This window comes from Molothrus ater, chromosome 5 (assembly GCF_012460135.2).
Source record: "Molothrus ater isolate BHLD 08-10-18 breed brown headed cowbird chromosome 5, BPBGC_Mater_1.1, whole genome shotgun sequence".
Classification (NCBI taxonomy): Eukaryota; Metazoa; Chordata; class Aves; order Passeriformes; family Icteridae; genus Molothrus; species Molothrus ater.
Window position 1 is genome coordinate 18,673,425 of NC_050482.2, and position 15,237 is coordinate 18,688,661.

Genomic DNA, 15,237 nt, shown 5'->3' on the forward strand with positions numbered 1-15,237 from the left:
AAAAAAACCCAAACCACTTTATTCCATAATTATATTTTACTCAAGTTTTCAGTCAGCAAGGAATAGTTTTCTGCCCATGATACTTTCAATGATTCTGACATTTTACACTAGTGGAACTTCTGTCATATTACAACTGGCCCTAACCAGAATTCTAACCTTTTTTCCTTGTTCCATTCAGCAATCTATGTAGACATCCTTAACAAAAACATCTAATAAAGAAACTACAGAGCATGCAATCTTACCCTAGTTTATATAATGCAGCACATGGCACATTAGAGTACTCCTTTCCAAACTTAATAAAAAAAAGGAAAACAGCACGTATCTTAAAGTGGGCATTTTCATAGGTAATTTTTACACTGAAAATTAAGATACCATTACAGCAGAAGAGGGGAAAAAATATTTTAAAGATTCTTTTTCCCGGGAAGTCCAAGTTACTGCTTTTTCATGAGCTGTTGGAATGAAGATAATCATACTTCGTACTCAAATCTGTTATGAAGCAGTACTTGTCAAGAGGTCCAACTGCTTTTTAAGTGAATGTTTCATTAGTTTGGGAGCCTACAGGGCACAATTAGGCATTATGACGAAGCAACGATGAATATGGCTTTCCTATGTTTATAACACCATTGGGTTTCACACTGGCAATCTGACAGCTGAGGGGGTTACAATCCTGCAGATACATAAAGTAATACAACTCTGCACACATAGATTACATATTAAATTATTGCCCTAGCACAAACCTGTTGGTTTTGTATCTTATACAGGACAATTAGGACATACCTGTGCTACATGATGAAACAGACTACCAAACCAAGTAGACAGGTTTTACTTAATACCACTAAACTTGTAGGCAACCACTCTCAAACATATCTAACAATACAACTCAGTATACTGAGCATATACTGACTAGGAATGCACTGTATTATTTGTAAGAAACAGGACAGAGCTCAATACCAACTGGTACAGAGATTTTCTCTGCCTCTCCATACAAGCTGAGTTGCAGTGCTGGAATGATAATTTGCTGCTGTCTTATATAGTTCACTCATCAGCAAAAGCACATCAAAAGACTTACTTAAAATTCACAGTCAAGATGATAGAGGAAGTTTTTCCAACAGTACTAATTTTGGTTTCAAGTTTAAAGTAAAAGGAGGTAGTGCAGTAAGGTTCAACCCAATTTTACTGATGCCAGGTATATTTGCCAGTGGCCTGTGGGTTGTCTTGTAATGTGATATTTGAAGAGGATTTGTTTCCATCAGTATATGTGTGTAAGAAAACATCAACTGGTCTCCTGGTTTAACATCTTCTCTTTTGTCATACCTGTAAAGAACAAAGAAGATTTATTTTTATTCCTTGTTTTACCTCTTAAAGATGGCCATTATTGCAGAGGCATCCAAGATGAAACACAAAAATAAACTAACATTCTCAGTTACATCTCCTGATTAAATAGTACTAGAGGAGGAAATAGTATTTTTTAAGAATGTAGGGACTCAGTCATTCTATGTAAATCTTTCTGCTGCTACTGTGATATACATCACGACTCCTAGAAAATTTCTTACTAGTTTCCTATTTCAATTTAGTGGAGAAAGGACTCCAAAGCCTAAGATTGTAGGAAACTGGACCAATTTTTAAGTTTTACTCTACAAGAATTGCATTTGGAGAAACGTGAAGGTAGTTTTGTTTTGTTTTTGTTTGGGTTTTTTCCTGCTTTTTTTTGTTTGTGGGGTTTTTTAGTAACGCTAAAAAATACCTTATGTGGTACTTAATCAGAAACCTTTTTCTTCTGGTACTCATACATTAGAGTGGGAGCCTCAGAGAATAGCAGGAGACCTCCTTGAACGCTGGAGGAAAGAAGGAGCCTGGCAGTTACAGTACTAATTTGGCACTTGTTATTTCTAAGTTCAGTTCCCTGATCTACTACATGTTTGGGCAGGTCACTTTGGGTCAGCTTTTATAAACTGTTTAAGTACAAGAATACATATAAATTATATATAGAATTAAAAAAAAAAAGGAACTACTGAGTTCTAGGACTATTCATTATGTACACTTAGAGTTATTTCTTAAAAGGATTTATGTTCAATCTAGCTTTTGGCAGTGATGTGAAAGATCTAGTTTCAGCCAGTTTTCATTTAATCTAAGCCCAAAACTGAAGTTCATTATCTCTTAAGAGCTGTATGAGCCCCTTTAATCTTCTAGGAATTGAGACAGCTCTCCCTCACTGTCTCATGAGGACATGGTTCTACTTTGCAATAGTTATTTGTTCATTCACTGAGGAGAGTCAGTTGCAATTTATAGCTTCTATAATGTTAGAATATTCATACTGGACATGGCAGCCTGATCGAGTCCTGACTCCAGCAACTTCAAAAGAGAAGAAAGAGGTAAGTTCATTCCAAAGCACTCCATAAACCACTGTTAGGCTCTGTAACCTCAGTGAAGAGCAGTGCCCCATTCTTCACCTTTTCTGTTGGCCTGTTCTGTGAACTGTTTTCTACCAGCACTTGGAGCTCCCATTCTTAGGCACCTGAATCCTTCTACACATTTCACAGGCATCTTACTCAGGCCGTGACTTTCCTTGCAGATGTAGACACAGGTAAGGAAGCAGTGCAGTCCCAGCCCTACGTACCCTTAAATGCACCAGGATTAAATCCACCCTGCATCTTTGCAGGCCTGGCCTCTCATCTGCCTGAATTCCCTGAAAAAAATCTCTACTGACATTTTTATAATGCTGCCTGACAGGGAAGTCATTAACATTTAAGATATTTGAAGGAAGTACTTTACAGAAAACCAGAGGTTTTGTGTGAATTGTTAACTAAAATTTTGGCAACTCAGAAAGGACCCCAGGCTGACAGAATTCATAAGTGTCACTAAATACACCATATAATGCAGAATTAGACTGCACACTGAACAGGTGTTTTCTACTTTTAAAACAATTGCATGCTAATTTCACCTGTTATTTCCAAAAATATCACAATACCCCTTAGGTTGGTAGATATATCCAAACTGGCAGAAGGAACTGCATTACTTGGTAAGGTTGTTACAAACTACTAATTTAACATTTTCTTCATCAGCAAGTAAAAGGCCTTTCATCTGGCTGCATGTACTTTTGAATTTTATTATTTTAAATACTTTAAGCTTACACAGCATATTTATTCAGGGTTCAAAGAGACTGCACTAATTGAAGATGAGATTGTAACACCTGTTCCTTGTAAGAACCTGCATCAAGCTCCTTTCAATCACCCTTTGAAGAAAAATAATAGATTGCTTGCGTTTTTCTTGAGGCAAATAGATCTAATCTGAGCACACCACTGAAAGCTGATAACTTTAAGACACTTTTATTTATGGACTGCAGTTATCTGATGAATCATCAGCCTTCACAGCCACCCCATCCCTAATCAGTTTCCACCTGACATATACTGTCAATGAAGAGGTTAAGTTAGTTTTCACCCATCTAAAAGGACGTCACTTTCTTGGACGAGAAAACGGACAGGTGGTGCCAATAAACTTTGCACTACTGTGCTGTCAGACCAAGTGGTAGTCCTGTGTATGATGCTCAGTTGTGGATTTTGTCTGATTTTTTTAATGTGAAACTTTATGCTGAATCAGCCCTTCCTTTAGCCTTTGTTTTGCTGAGTACAGATAAAAGTGAGAGAGAAACTGCTCTGTAGCTGTAACACCATGAAACATTATCAGTGACAGGGATATTATTAATTCACCTTCCAATCCCACCAGGCCTTACAAACCCAAAGCAATCCAACACTCTCCAACTCAAAAAGCTCATTGGAATGAAGCACTACTGAGAGAGGAGAGTTGTATTCAGAGTAGTGTGTGTATTTAAGTATATTTTAAATCCCCAAATATTGAAACATTTTAGCTGCCATGCACATTCTATCCCTTGTACTCTAGCAGCTTAATGTGTCTTCCTAATTAATGGTTTAAGACTTTCTCTAGATTCAGCATACAAAAAAAACAATTTCAAATAAACAGTGGATAGGTAATTGTGAAGGCTTTAAACAGTCTGTACCATCATCAGGAGAGTGCTTGGAAATAAAAAGGCATAGCAAGATCGATGATTTTTCTTATTCCCCTGGAAGCATTCTCCCCTTCTTCTGCTTTACTTCTAAAGTACTTTTATCTCTAAACATACCAGTAATTAAATTATGTTCATCTGGTCCTGAATACTGTGACTGGGGAAAAAGAACTCTATGCTCAGAATACTTCTTAAATCAAAATCTGCTTGTGTTGCTTATGTTTTGTGCAGTATGAAGGGAGGCTTTGTGTCACCTTCTAATGAATCATTTTCATTAAGTTAGTTTTCATTTAAATTAAAACCTTATGCTTCAGCTGAAGAGGTAGGCTTAAAAATCAGAAAGGTGCCTACTTTTTGGTTTTCATCCTGAAAAGCAAATGATACCACCTCACAATGTCTCCTACTATTCATTCCAATATTCTAACTCTTTTAAAAAAAGTGTCTATATATCACTGCTGGTCCTAGTAACAAAGCACTCAACAGCCTTCCCTCAGAGCTAATGAATGTGTTCACAGCAGCAGCTTCAATGCCATCTATATGAGGGATGTGCCACATAAAACCAGACTTTCAATATTAAAATGTACATGAGCCTCACATTGCCTCACATCATTCAGACAAATAATTATGTACACTGTTCTGCCAAGAAAGCTCTGTTTCACAAGGTCTAGTGGGCTATCAGACCTAGCTGCATTAAGCATATTGGTATAAAGTTTGGTAAGCTAACAATTTTTGTGCTGTTTCTGATGTCTTTAGAATCCCAGAATTATTAAGGTTGGAAAATATGTCTAAGAGCATCAAGCCAAATTGTCACCTTAGCACCACCACCAGCACATTCACCATTAAACCATGGCTCCAAGAGCCATATCCAAACTTTTAACACTTCCAGGGATGGTAACTCACAACCCTTGCCATGAAGAAATTTTTCCTAGTATCACACCTAAACCTCCCCTGGCACTTGAGGCCATTTCCTCTTGTCCTTTGAAATATTCTATGCTATACAGGCAAATCAGAATCAACCAAAACAATGAAAAAACACTGCAGTGCTTTATTTCTGATACAGCAGCACTGCAGACATCAAAAATTCTCTGAAGATTCATATTGTTCTTAAGCTGGTTTAATAAATATGCTGTACCAGAAATTGTGCTTGCAATGCTTGTCCCTGTGCATATGCAAAAAAAGAAAAAGCAGGCTACTGTCCTCAGATGAAAATACCTCGTTCAGAACATACCTCCAATCAGAATTGATTTCTAGAAACCGAGAAACTCCCGTCTGTGCTGCAGCCACGTCAATGTGAACAGAGACATCTACATAAATAAAGAAAATAGAATACAGTTTCAAAATTCTTCCAAGTATACTGTGATTAATAATAAATTAACAAAATAGTAACAAAGAAGATGTGTGTACCTAGTTTGAAGAAGTAGTATTCAATACATGAAAAGATATACTGAAATTAAGATTAGGTGAACATACCTCCAGCCAGCTTTACATACCTGCTGTTGAAGGTACCAACTCATGCAACTTCTGTATTGCCACTCCTCCAGGATAATTGAAATGTGAAACATATAAAGATGTTCCTGAATAAACAGCATTGAGTAGAAGATGCATTATAATAAAGAATGATCCAAGTTTGTACAGCCAGGATCTCCGGTAGCTATTCAGACTGTTGAGGAAAGAGAAAAACAAGGAAGAATAAACTGTTATTTTCTTTCACACTGCTCAGTGACTACTGTGACACAACTCTTACAGAAACTCCACTTCTAGATAATAAAAATTAATAGAAATTTTATTAACTCTGTATGGCATATATTTATTACCAATTTCTAGAAGATTAACTTCTAGTGACATTTAAATTAGAATACTCTCATTAATAAAACTAAGACAAACTTATCAATAAAGCTAAGTATTTCTGTGTTTCAGCTATGAGTATATTCTCTTTTAAAGAGGTTAAACTCTGAACTTCAATTTGTTTACTTAATATACCCAAACAGAACTATAACTCCATGTTTCACAAGCCTTGCCTGTGTATTAAACAATCTCCTGAAGTAAACTATGCTAACAGCTCAGGAGTACTGGAATAAGTCTTCTTTTCTGGTAAATAAAGTGCATTGTAACAACCTAACAGTAAAATTAGGGCTCTACTCTCAATTCTCCTCCAGACTTCCGAAATAGTCCCATCAAAGCATTTGACTTTTCTGTGTTTCCACTTCTCTCTGCAGTCAAATGGGTACAAAGACCTCGAACTCCTTTCTACAGCACATGAATATTTCAGTATGATCCAGAGGTCAAGATGAAAAAAGTGCATAAAAATAGTACTAATAGTTTTCCTTTTGCATTTTCAGAGGGAAAAAACCCAACAAACAGGATTTTGAACTTACATTCGTGAGCACATTTTAGCAGCCACTATGTTGAAAACAGGGAAAGTATAGATGATGAAACGCAGCTCTTTGTGTGGGAGAAACGAGTACAAGAAAATAAAGCCCAGTGCTGGCAGAAGTAAAATCCGAGTTCTCTTTTCTGTTACCCCTAAAGGTACAAATATTATGCTGCATCCCAAAGCACGAGGTAGGGCTGAATAGAAATACCACAAGAAGGGAGAGGTCTTCAAGGTGAAAAGAGTTAAGGATGCTTTCACTGTTAACAAGTAAAGTAACTATTCATTACATTAGTATCCACAAATTTTGCAAATATGAAGTATACTTTTTATGTACACATTCTTCCAGCCTTTCATTTTCTGTCTCATCTTTGGAGAACTAAAAGCAGTTGCTTAATTACATTCACATTACCCAACAGAGACACATCAAATGGCACTAATGATGGGCAACATGAAACACCAAGGGGAAGAAACCTGGCTTTATACCGGTAGAACACAGAGGCAAGAAAAAGCAGAGGAGACTTACAATTTGCAGAAACACCTAAGGGACAGACACTGTCTCATAAGTTTTAAATAATGAAAAGTAGAATCTAACGCCCTGAGTCTCAGGAGTAAGTCACATCAAGTCTTTGCTTTGGCTGGTAGTGTTCTTTTTCTCTGGATGTTTCAAAGGATACTCCCCAGTTGGAACTTTTGTTTAAAACTGTGTTATACCAGAGCACTTTCCCCTCAGGCCACACAAGCTGCCTCCAAAATAGAGAATCCACAGCAACTGTTAGCCCTAAAAGAATTAAAGAGATAAAAATCTGCATGAACTAAAAACCAGGGAAAAGCAAACTAACACATCCAAATAGAACACATACAGCACATTGAGACCAACATAAACTGCAACATGCACTGTAAGCCTCAATCAAAACCACAGTTAAGGCTGAATATGTCTGTTGTGCAGGGAAGCGAGGCACTTCTGAACAGAAGCCTTTAAAGGAGCATGTTAGACATTAATCCAATTGGGATTCACCCCACTCCAACCCCAGGTCTGAAAAAAGGGTGTAATTGAGGTTTGTTTTAGAAAAGTATTAAGAGCATTAAATGTAATGAACGATAAGAAGCTCATGTTAACTTCAAATAGTACTAAATAAATTTTTATTGTAAAGCTACAACTGCTTTTTGTTAAGTTAAAGAAACAATCACAAAACTACTATTCATTAGGTGGAGGGAGAGAGAATGAGAATAAGGGATGAAAAGCAAAAAGAAAGCAGCAAAATTGTCAGCCTTATCTCCTCCACTCAGCTCTGTGAAAATTGCTCTAGTATTTAAGGATTTTGCTCAAATAGGAAAGAGGAGTGCCAGTGGTTAATTCCCATTGGACCTTCAAACTCTTACATCATGAGGTGCCTCCAAATGCACCTGGCATAATTGTTTAATGTTTCTATTGTGCACTCTGCTGCCAGGGGTCACCATCACATATCTAACAACAGCATTTTTAATTAGGTAGGCTGGTGGAGCAGCTTAGAGTATTTATGTGCATATACACGATGTCTTCCATGGATGGGTAGAGACAAGGGAATTTTTCAACCTCTCCAGCATGGAGATCACTTAAGCTGTTAAATTTAATTTAATAATGGAATAGAACTGAACTGCAACTTCCCCCACAACCCTCCTGCTTGGTATTTCTGTCTGTCACACAGTTGTATTTTATCCTGGGACTCAGCTTATCATCATGGCAATAGATACTATGCACAAGTAGCTACAGCCAGGTATTAACTGTACTGAAGTCAACTTGCACATCTCAGCCTCTTCAAGATCAGGACATTATAGTGTAACCATCTAAAGACAGAGGCCACAGTAGCTTTCCCTGCTCTGCAAACATCTATTTCCTCACACAGAAATTTTCAAAGAAATAAAAAATCTCATCATATTATTAGCAAATAGAATCAAACTAAAACAATAACAACTCACAACACCCCACTTACCCTCTCTCCACTGCCACCCCCCAAAAAGAATCTGAAGGGCCACTCAACAGATAAATCAGTCAAAACTCCAGACTTCTCTTGAACTTAATGTCATTTGCTTTCTTCCAAGCAAACACTTACCCAACCAAAATATTCCAGCAGGAACAGCATGGGAAAGCACCTTGAAAATGGAGATTCTTTTAGTTAATAATGTCACCAGGAGCATGAGGCCTAAGAATATGCAGAGCTCTGATCTGAAGACTATAATTGCCAAAGCTGAGAACCAAATGAATGGCCTTTGCTTTTGCTGTATCCAAAATGTCAATGCCAGGAGCACTGCAAAAAAAAAAAAAAAAAAAACAACAAAACAAACAAAAAAAACCCAAAACACATCACTCAACATACTGAACTATTTATTTTCTAAAGAGTAACATTCAATGCTATCTTCTTGTTCCTCTAACTTCCCAGCAAGCCTCTCTTGGTCTTCCCACCATTTCTAGTCCAGAAATTCTTCCTTAGCTAGAGAAATGTAATTTGGAATAATACACAGCTTTATACTGTTGATGCTTAAGTAATTAGGAAAAGTGTAACCACAAGGAACAGATGGAAACTCTTTCTAGGCAGTGTATTTAATAACTATTGGTGGGGGGGGAAAAAAAACAAACCTTAAGGGAGTACTAAAAGCTTCTCAAACTACAATTCATAATTATTATTATTGCTCAATATCAGCTGGGCAGTTAGTTTATTCTCTTGGCTAAGTATATTCTATATTCATGATAACACAAACCCATTTCAAACACATAAATGAGACTACAGACTACTGCTGAGGGAGGAAGATCTATAAATTCATTCACATGATTAGGTGGGACACACTGTATCTCTACAGATGAAGTTGTCTCTACTTTAGCTTAAATCTCGACATAGTAATGTGCTCAGGATCCCAAGGAAAATGTGAAATACTAAGGTACAAAATCATGAAACCACTTGTATTTTTTAATATGCAAAAATTATCTGAGACATTACTAGACACTTTATCTGACAATTCATCTGCTTTTGTTTATCATTTCTCATCTGTACAGGTTCTTACATCAACCTCACAATGTTATTAGCTGAACAACTTGCACTGAAGCATTTAGTGACGCAGTAAATATCTGCCACATGTGATTAATCTTCCTCTTCATCAGCTCCGGGGGAAAACTGTGTATGTAGAGAAGGCCTTGACATTCATTTTAAAATTTTTTTTAATGTAAGTATAGAAATGGCTGCATTTGTACACAGCTTCAGAAGAGGAAAGTGAAGATGGTGAAGTAGGAGTTTCTTCTACAATCCCATTTGAAAGTCCTTTCCTGTGCAGACCAAGTTCACTGGGTTTTTTTGAACTGCAGGTATACCTCATCCCTTTCATAGCTCTATGCTTTATGCATTAGACATGTGAACCCAAACCTCTAGCTAATCAAAGCCATCTGACAAAACCTACATGTACTCAGATTCAATAAAACTTGATTAAGCAGTCACTGTAAGCATAGATGGTAAAAAGAGAATGAAATCTCAAGCTTTTTAGTCTTGTTATCACACAAATCAATCAAGTAGATATGTCAATTTGGTCTGACCATACTTTTCCTGTGCTTTAACTACTGATACATTTGAAAAGAAGTTTTAAATTTTAAATTTTTTCCTATGAAATACCTACCAAATGGAAGTGCAAACACATTAGGGAGAGTTCTTGTACAGTAAAACATCAAATGAAACTGAGTAACAGTGATGAGACAGAAGATTGATGCTGTAGTTGCTCCAAACTGTTTTCTAACTTCTTTCTGCAGCTTCCATAAGGTGTAAATCACACTGAGCCCCAAACTTCCTCGGACTATCAGGAGAATAAAAACAGGAATCACAGAGTAGTATCAGATGGATCACTGATGAATAGCCATGTTATATAATGTAATGGAAGATATTTTGAAGATTAACACTTAAGATACCACAATATAACTTCCTTCAAAGAAACAAAAAGCCAAACAAAATTCCATTTAGTTTATCTGTTCTAATCCACTTTTAACTTGTCTGGTAGTTCTGCACAAAGGTCAATGCTTCCATGCCAAAGTTAACAATCCTTTCTGAAGCGCACATGGGAGGGAACTCTCTGAAGAGACTTGAGACCCTTGTTTTTTCTACACTGCCTGACATTTGTTAGCACACACTTTCTGTGTGTTGTTAGTTATTCCCAAAGAGGGAGCTGAATGGCCATGCTGCCCCAAGTACCATAGCATGGGTTTTCCTTCATTGAGGAAAAGAATATCACAATTTAACCATTGGTGCAAATGTAGAAACAATGTTTTAATTGGTGCTCGAATGGGTGACATCTCTGAGGATTCAAAGTTCTCATACCTATCAGCTGGGAATAAAACTTGGACATTCTTAGCACAGAAAGTATGTAGATAGCCGGGCTGGAAAGAGCAGCGATAAAAATTGGTCCAAGGAACGTTCTTGGGACAACTCCAGGAAATTCATGATGGTCATACTGCAAAAAGGAGAATCTACTTAAAATAAGCAAATTAGAAACAAGGGGAAAACAATCATATTCACACTGCACTTATCCTACAGATACTGCAGGGAATTGTCACCTTTAACACTGTCCAAAAATGAAGACATTGTTTTCAATTTACCTTATCCAAGTCCAGCTGGTGGTACACCACATCATGGATAGCTTGTAGGTTAAAACTTTCCTCTACTTTTGTAAAAGGACAGACAGTTAAATGAACAAAGGCCACCACAATCAGCAGCAGCAGCAATGGGAATGACCGCCCACTTGAGCTCCTCTTCTGAGCCATCTTGGGTTTGAAATTCAGATATATTCTATGATTATTAAAAAGAAAATAAAAATGAATTACATAAATAACATGGCATGAAGTGTACAACCAGAAAAAAAGACTGATAATGCAAGGAAAATGTATTACAGCAGTCAAAAAGTTCAAACAAAGACTAGTAAGTCAAAAAATCCAAGAAATTTTTTACTACATTCAGTGAATTAAGGTAGTCAAAAATACATTCAGAAGCATTTCAGAATTTATGCCACCATCTATAAATATACTTGTTTTAATTTTCACCTAAAAAACCTCAAGACAACATAGACCCTACCTAAGGAAGTATATCCCTTTGCACTCCATACTGCCCCACTGCTGAGTGTCACCTCAGTTATGTCAATGATTAGTGGGACAGACAGCCTTGTAATCTACCCTCACTTTAACTGCACACTGGATTTTTACAGATGGTCTTTAGAACATACTCTCTCATTTGTTCAGGGCTCCAAAAACAGTGGAAGAGGATCCACGAGGCTGAGAAATTGTTGAGAACAGAGTACTTTGATCTCCCGAGTTTGCCAGCAGCTCGGGCTGGACTTGGCCAGAGAAGGACAAACCCCCCTGGCACCCACACGTGTCACTATGGCAAGAGACATTCTGTACCTCTGCTTCACACTTCTACCCAGAAATGAAGGCCCACTCTCCCTACTGCTTCCTTTCACAACACTGCTGAGCTATTCTTATGGAAGTATTTATGTTGTATTTCATCATTACATAAAATCATGCATCCAGATGATGCCAGAGCAAATCTATTTCATGTTCTTTTAAGCTTCCCAAGTTTTTCTAAGTTTACAATTTAATAAAAGACAAGAGATTTTGGTTATTCTTGCTCTGTTCTCACAGAGAAAAAATTCAAAACCAGCACTTTTACGATACAATTGGGGTTTTGGTTAGAGATGTTTCTCCTGTGTTTCGGTCTAAATATGTCCATCAAACAGATGCAAGATAGTTGGCAGATTTCCTGGGATCACTTAGCAACTGCCTCCTAGAGCTACCTTTTCCTTGAACTGATGTTTGTGCTGCTTATTAGTAAAAATAAGCGAGCTCATGTTCCTTGTATTCACAATGAGCAGCAATAAATCCTGAAATTTGGGTACTTCCTGTAAATTGCATGTATCTGCATATTATTTTAAATACCTCATTAATTGCCTCTCTTTTTCTGATGATTGCTTCTGCTGCAGACTGTAACTGAAGCTCTAAGCCTGAGCTCAAAGACAGAGCCTTGTCAGGAGCCTAAACAAACCCTTCACCCCAGGAAGAGGGAATAGATTTTTAAACCTGTGCCTAGTATTACTTCTTTACAAGAATAATAACCGTGGATAACCGTGGTTTATGCTACAACAGAATCCTCATCCCACAGGAGTAGGAAAAGAGGCATGGGACTGACCCCTCAAAAGTGTCTGGCAGGAACTAAGTCCCTGCACAGGGCAATTTACGTTGCACAAATTCTTGCTGAATTCTTCCAATAAATGCAGAAGAATCTCATGATTCTGGTCAGACTTAACTGAAGAGAAAAATGGACACTCCAGGACCAATCCACTGCTGCACACAGCAACACGGCATGAGCAGCTCATGCATCGGGTGAAACCACATAGTGACCTGCAAGGTAGGTACTCCTGACTCCAAATTCTCAGCTTCTTAGCACTGCAGGTATTTTAGGACTCAACAAATCCTTGTAAAAGAACCCAAGTGCCAAGAAGCTCTATTTTTTTCCTTTTAAACTACATCATCTGCATAACAATGAGTTGTTACTATCACCTATAAATAGTGCACTCATTATCCTCTGACCGATCTACAACACAGCCTGCTCCTGGTATCTTTAGCTGATAACCACACGAGTAATCAGTCCCCAGCTTCCTAAATCAGAATGGAAGTGAAGCTACATAACCCACACACAGTTTATCACAAGCTTGCTTTTTTTTTTTAATCTTGTTGACTCCAATCCTTTTGTATGCCTGAAACAAGTAAGCACGACAGCATACTTGTACATCTTGGAGATAATTATATGCATTATAAATACTGAAATTCCCTGAAGGGAAGCATGCTAGAAGATAAAAAACCAAAGCATGAAGACAACATCCAGGTTTCTGAGATAAAGCCTAATAAATTCAGTGGTCTTGTCAAGAATCAAGATAACTTGCTCTGTTGAAAATTGATGCTGACAAGCATCAAAATTCAAGTGGAATTTATCAAGACAGGTGGACACTGAATTTGATGATTAAAATAAATTTGCTATAATAAAAAGCAAATACTTGCAATTACAGTTTTTTATTTTTTAAATGCCAAAACCACAGAAACATTTTTTCACTTAATAAAAATAATTTAATAATGAAGCTTAGAGAATAATCATAAGCAATACACATAGGCTTGTCCATAGATTACATTCTGGCAACTTCAGAAGAATCATCCTCAAGCCTCTACAACACAGCCACACTGACTCCCCCCAGGAATTTACATCAAGACTGAATCATAGAAGAGCAGGAGTCTTAAACAAAAATGATTCATCTCTTCCTGGGATTAAACTGGGTGGAAAAAATATTGGATTTTCATGAAAAAAAAAGCTGAAGCACTTCCATCAAAAATGGTTTGTTGCTGTTTTATACTTTTTCAGTGGAAGTATCATTAGTTCACATAGATTTTTTTACTCTTTCTATGAAAAACCTATCATACTTAGCTCACTTACGTTTCTCAGACACACTTCAGAAGAGCTGTGATAGAGTCTGGCAGCCAAACTGCGTGTTAAATGTGTCCGCAGAGTCATTTCACTTCCTCGCACGGAGGAATCTAAGCAGAACCACCAAGCACACCCCAGCATAAAGTCTTCTCTCTTGGGCTTGATCTAGCTTTGGCAAAACCCATTTTGTATTATCTTAAATTTCCATGGCTTTTTTCTTATGTTTGAATAGCTCTTCCAAGTTTGATCTAGAGTTAATACCTCAATGAGGTCAGATTTAAACCTTTTAATTGCTGGGATTGCTTTTTTTCCCTTGTGTTAGGAAAAGACTGCAGTTACTATTCTTATATACACTTCCTCATGAGTTTCGAGACTGGCTAAAATAAAAAAAAAAAAAAACAAAAAAACCCAAAACCCAAAAAACTAAGAGGGGAAAAACAGAAGAGAAGGTTGAGGCAGGAGATACAGTGTGGGACGCTACCAGACACAAAGCTACGACAGAGCGATAGAGAAAGAAATGGCACTCTTGGGGCCGAGGAAGAAACCTGCAGAATGCTCTCGACTGAAACCTACCCAAACCTCTCCAAATCCAACCCGACCACCCTCCCCGCGCCCCCAGCGTTCCCGGTCCCAGCAGGGGCGCCCGGACCCCCACCCGCCCAGCCCAGCCCCGCAGGTGCGCTCCGGGGCGGGTTTGAAGCGCCGCCCTTGCCAGGTCGCTCCTGTGAGGGGGCTCCATGAGGGCTCCGGGCCGAGACAAACACCACCCGCCGCTCCTGCAGCCGCCGGCGCCGCCCCGAGGCCGCCGGGCCCCCGCGGCAGGGGCAGGCACCGCACCCCACGCACACCCTCAGGAGGCGGCTGCCCTGCCCGGCCGCGCTCCCTCCCTCCCGCCGCGCCACAGCTCCCGCGCCGGGAGGCGGAGAGCTAGGGCGGCCACCAAGCAGCGCCCAGCGGCGCTACCGGGAACGCCCTCTGGCCGGGCTACAGCAAAGGCACGGCAGCTGGCGGCTCTCCCGCTACCCCGTCCGTCCGTCCGTCCGTCCCTCCCCGCCCGCCCGCCCCGCCGGCCCGAGCAGCGTCCGCCGCCGCTCCCCGCTCCCGCACTCACCGCGCGCGCGCCCACGTGGCCGCCCCGCAGAGGGCGCCGGCAGCGCGGGAGCGGCAGCGCCAGCCCCGCGAGCACGTGACCGCCTCCCCCGCCAGCCATCTTGGGTGAGGGCAGGGCACGCCCCCGGAGGCAGAAGGTCTCTGAGGCGGCTGCCGAATACAAATGGCGGGCGGCTCTGAAGCCCCTACAGAGCCTGTGCTTGCCCTTTCTCATGATGGCGGCGGCGCTCGCTCCAACATCTCGACCCCGCCCG

The 15,237-nt window shown here is 39.4% G+C and overlaps 1 protein-coding gene across 2 annotated transcripts; it reads right to left on the minus strand.

Moving 5' to 3' along the window:
* ALG12 (ALG12 alpha-1,6-mannosyltransferase) lies at positions 1-15,183 on the minus strand. Of its 2 annotated transcripts, none has more exons than XM_036401027.2 (10): positions 14,985-15,183; positions 11,005-11,194; positions 10,727-10,859; positions 10,035-10,208; positions 8,486-8,680; positions 7,070-7,173; positions 6,397-6,620; positions 5,512-5,681; positions 5,250-5,325; positions 1-1,314 (listed from the first exon to the last, which is right to left on the minus strand). In XM_036401027.2, the coding sequence occupies exons 2-10, from the start codon at positions 11,167-11,169 to the stop codon at positions 1,083-1,085; spliced, it is 1,473 nt and encodes a 490-aa protein (XP_036256920.1). In that variant the 5' UTR covers positions 11,170-11,194; positions 14,985-15,183; the 3' UTR covers positions 1-1,082. The 2 variants fall into 2 exon arrangements, with proteins under 2 accessions (XP_036256920.1, XP_036256921.1); XM_036401028.2 differs by lacking the exon at positions 14,985-15,183 and adding an exon at positions 13,883-14,210.
* Positions 15,184-15,237: the final 54 nt, after the last annotated feature.

Bases quoted from the DNA above. Each gene is read 5' to 3' on its own strand.
- ALG12 (XM_036401027.2), bottom strand. From the start codon at position 11,169: ATGGCTCAGAAGAGGAGCTCAAGTGGGCGGTCATTCCCATTGCTGCTG. The intron at 8,681-10,034 runs GTAGGTATTTCA...TTTTTTTTGCAG, and splicing joins TGTGTTTGCACTTCCATTTG to TGCTCCTGGCATTGACATTT. The intron at 5,682-6,396 runs GTAAGTTCAAAA...TTTCCTCAACAG, and splicing joins GCTAAAATGTGCTCACGAAT to TCTGAATAGCTACCGGAGAT.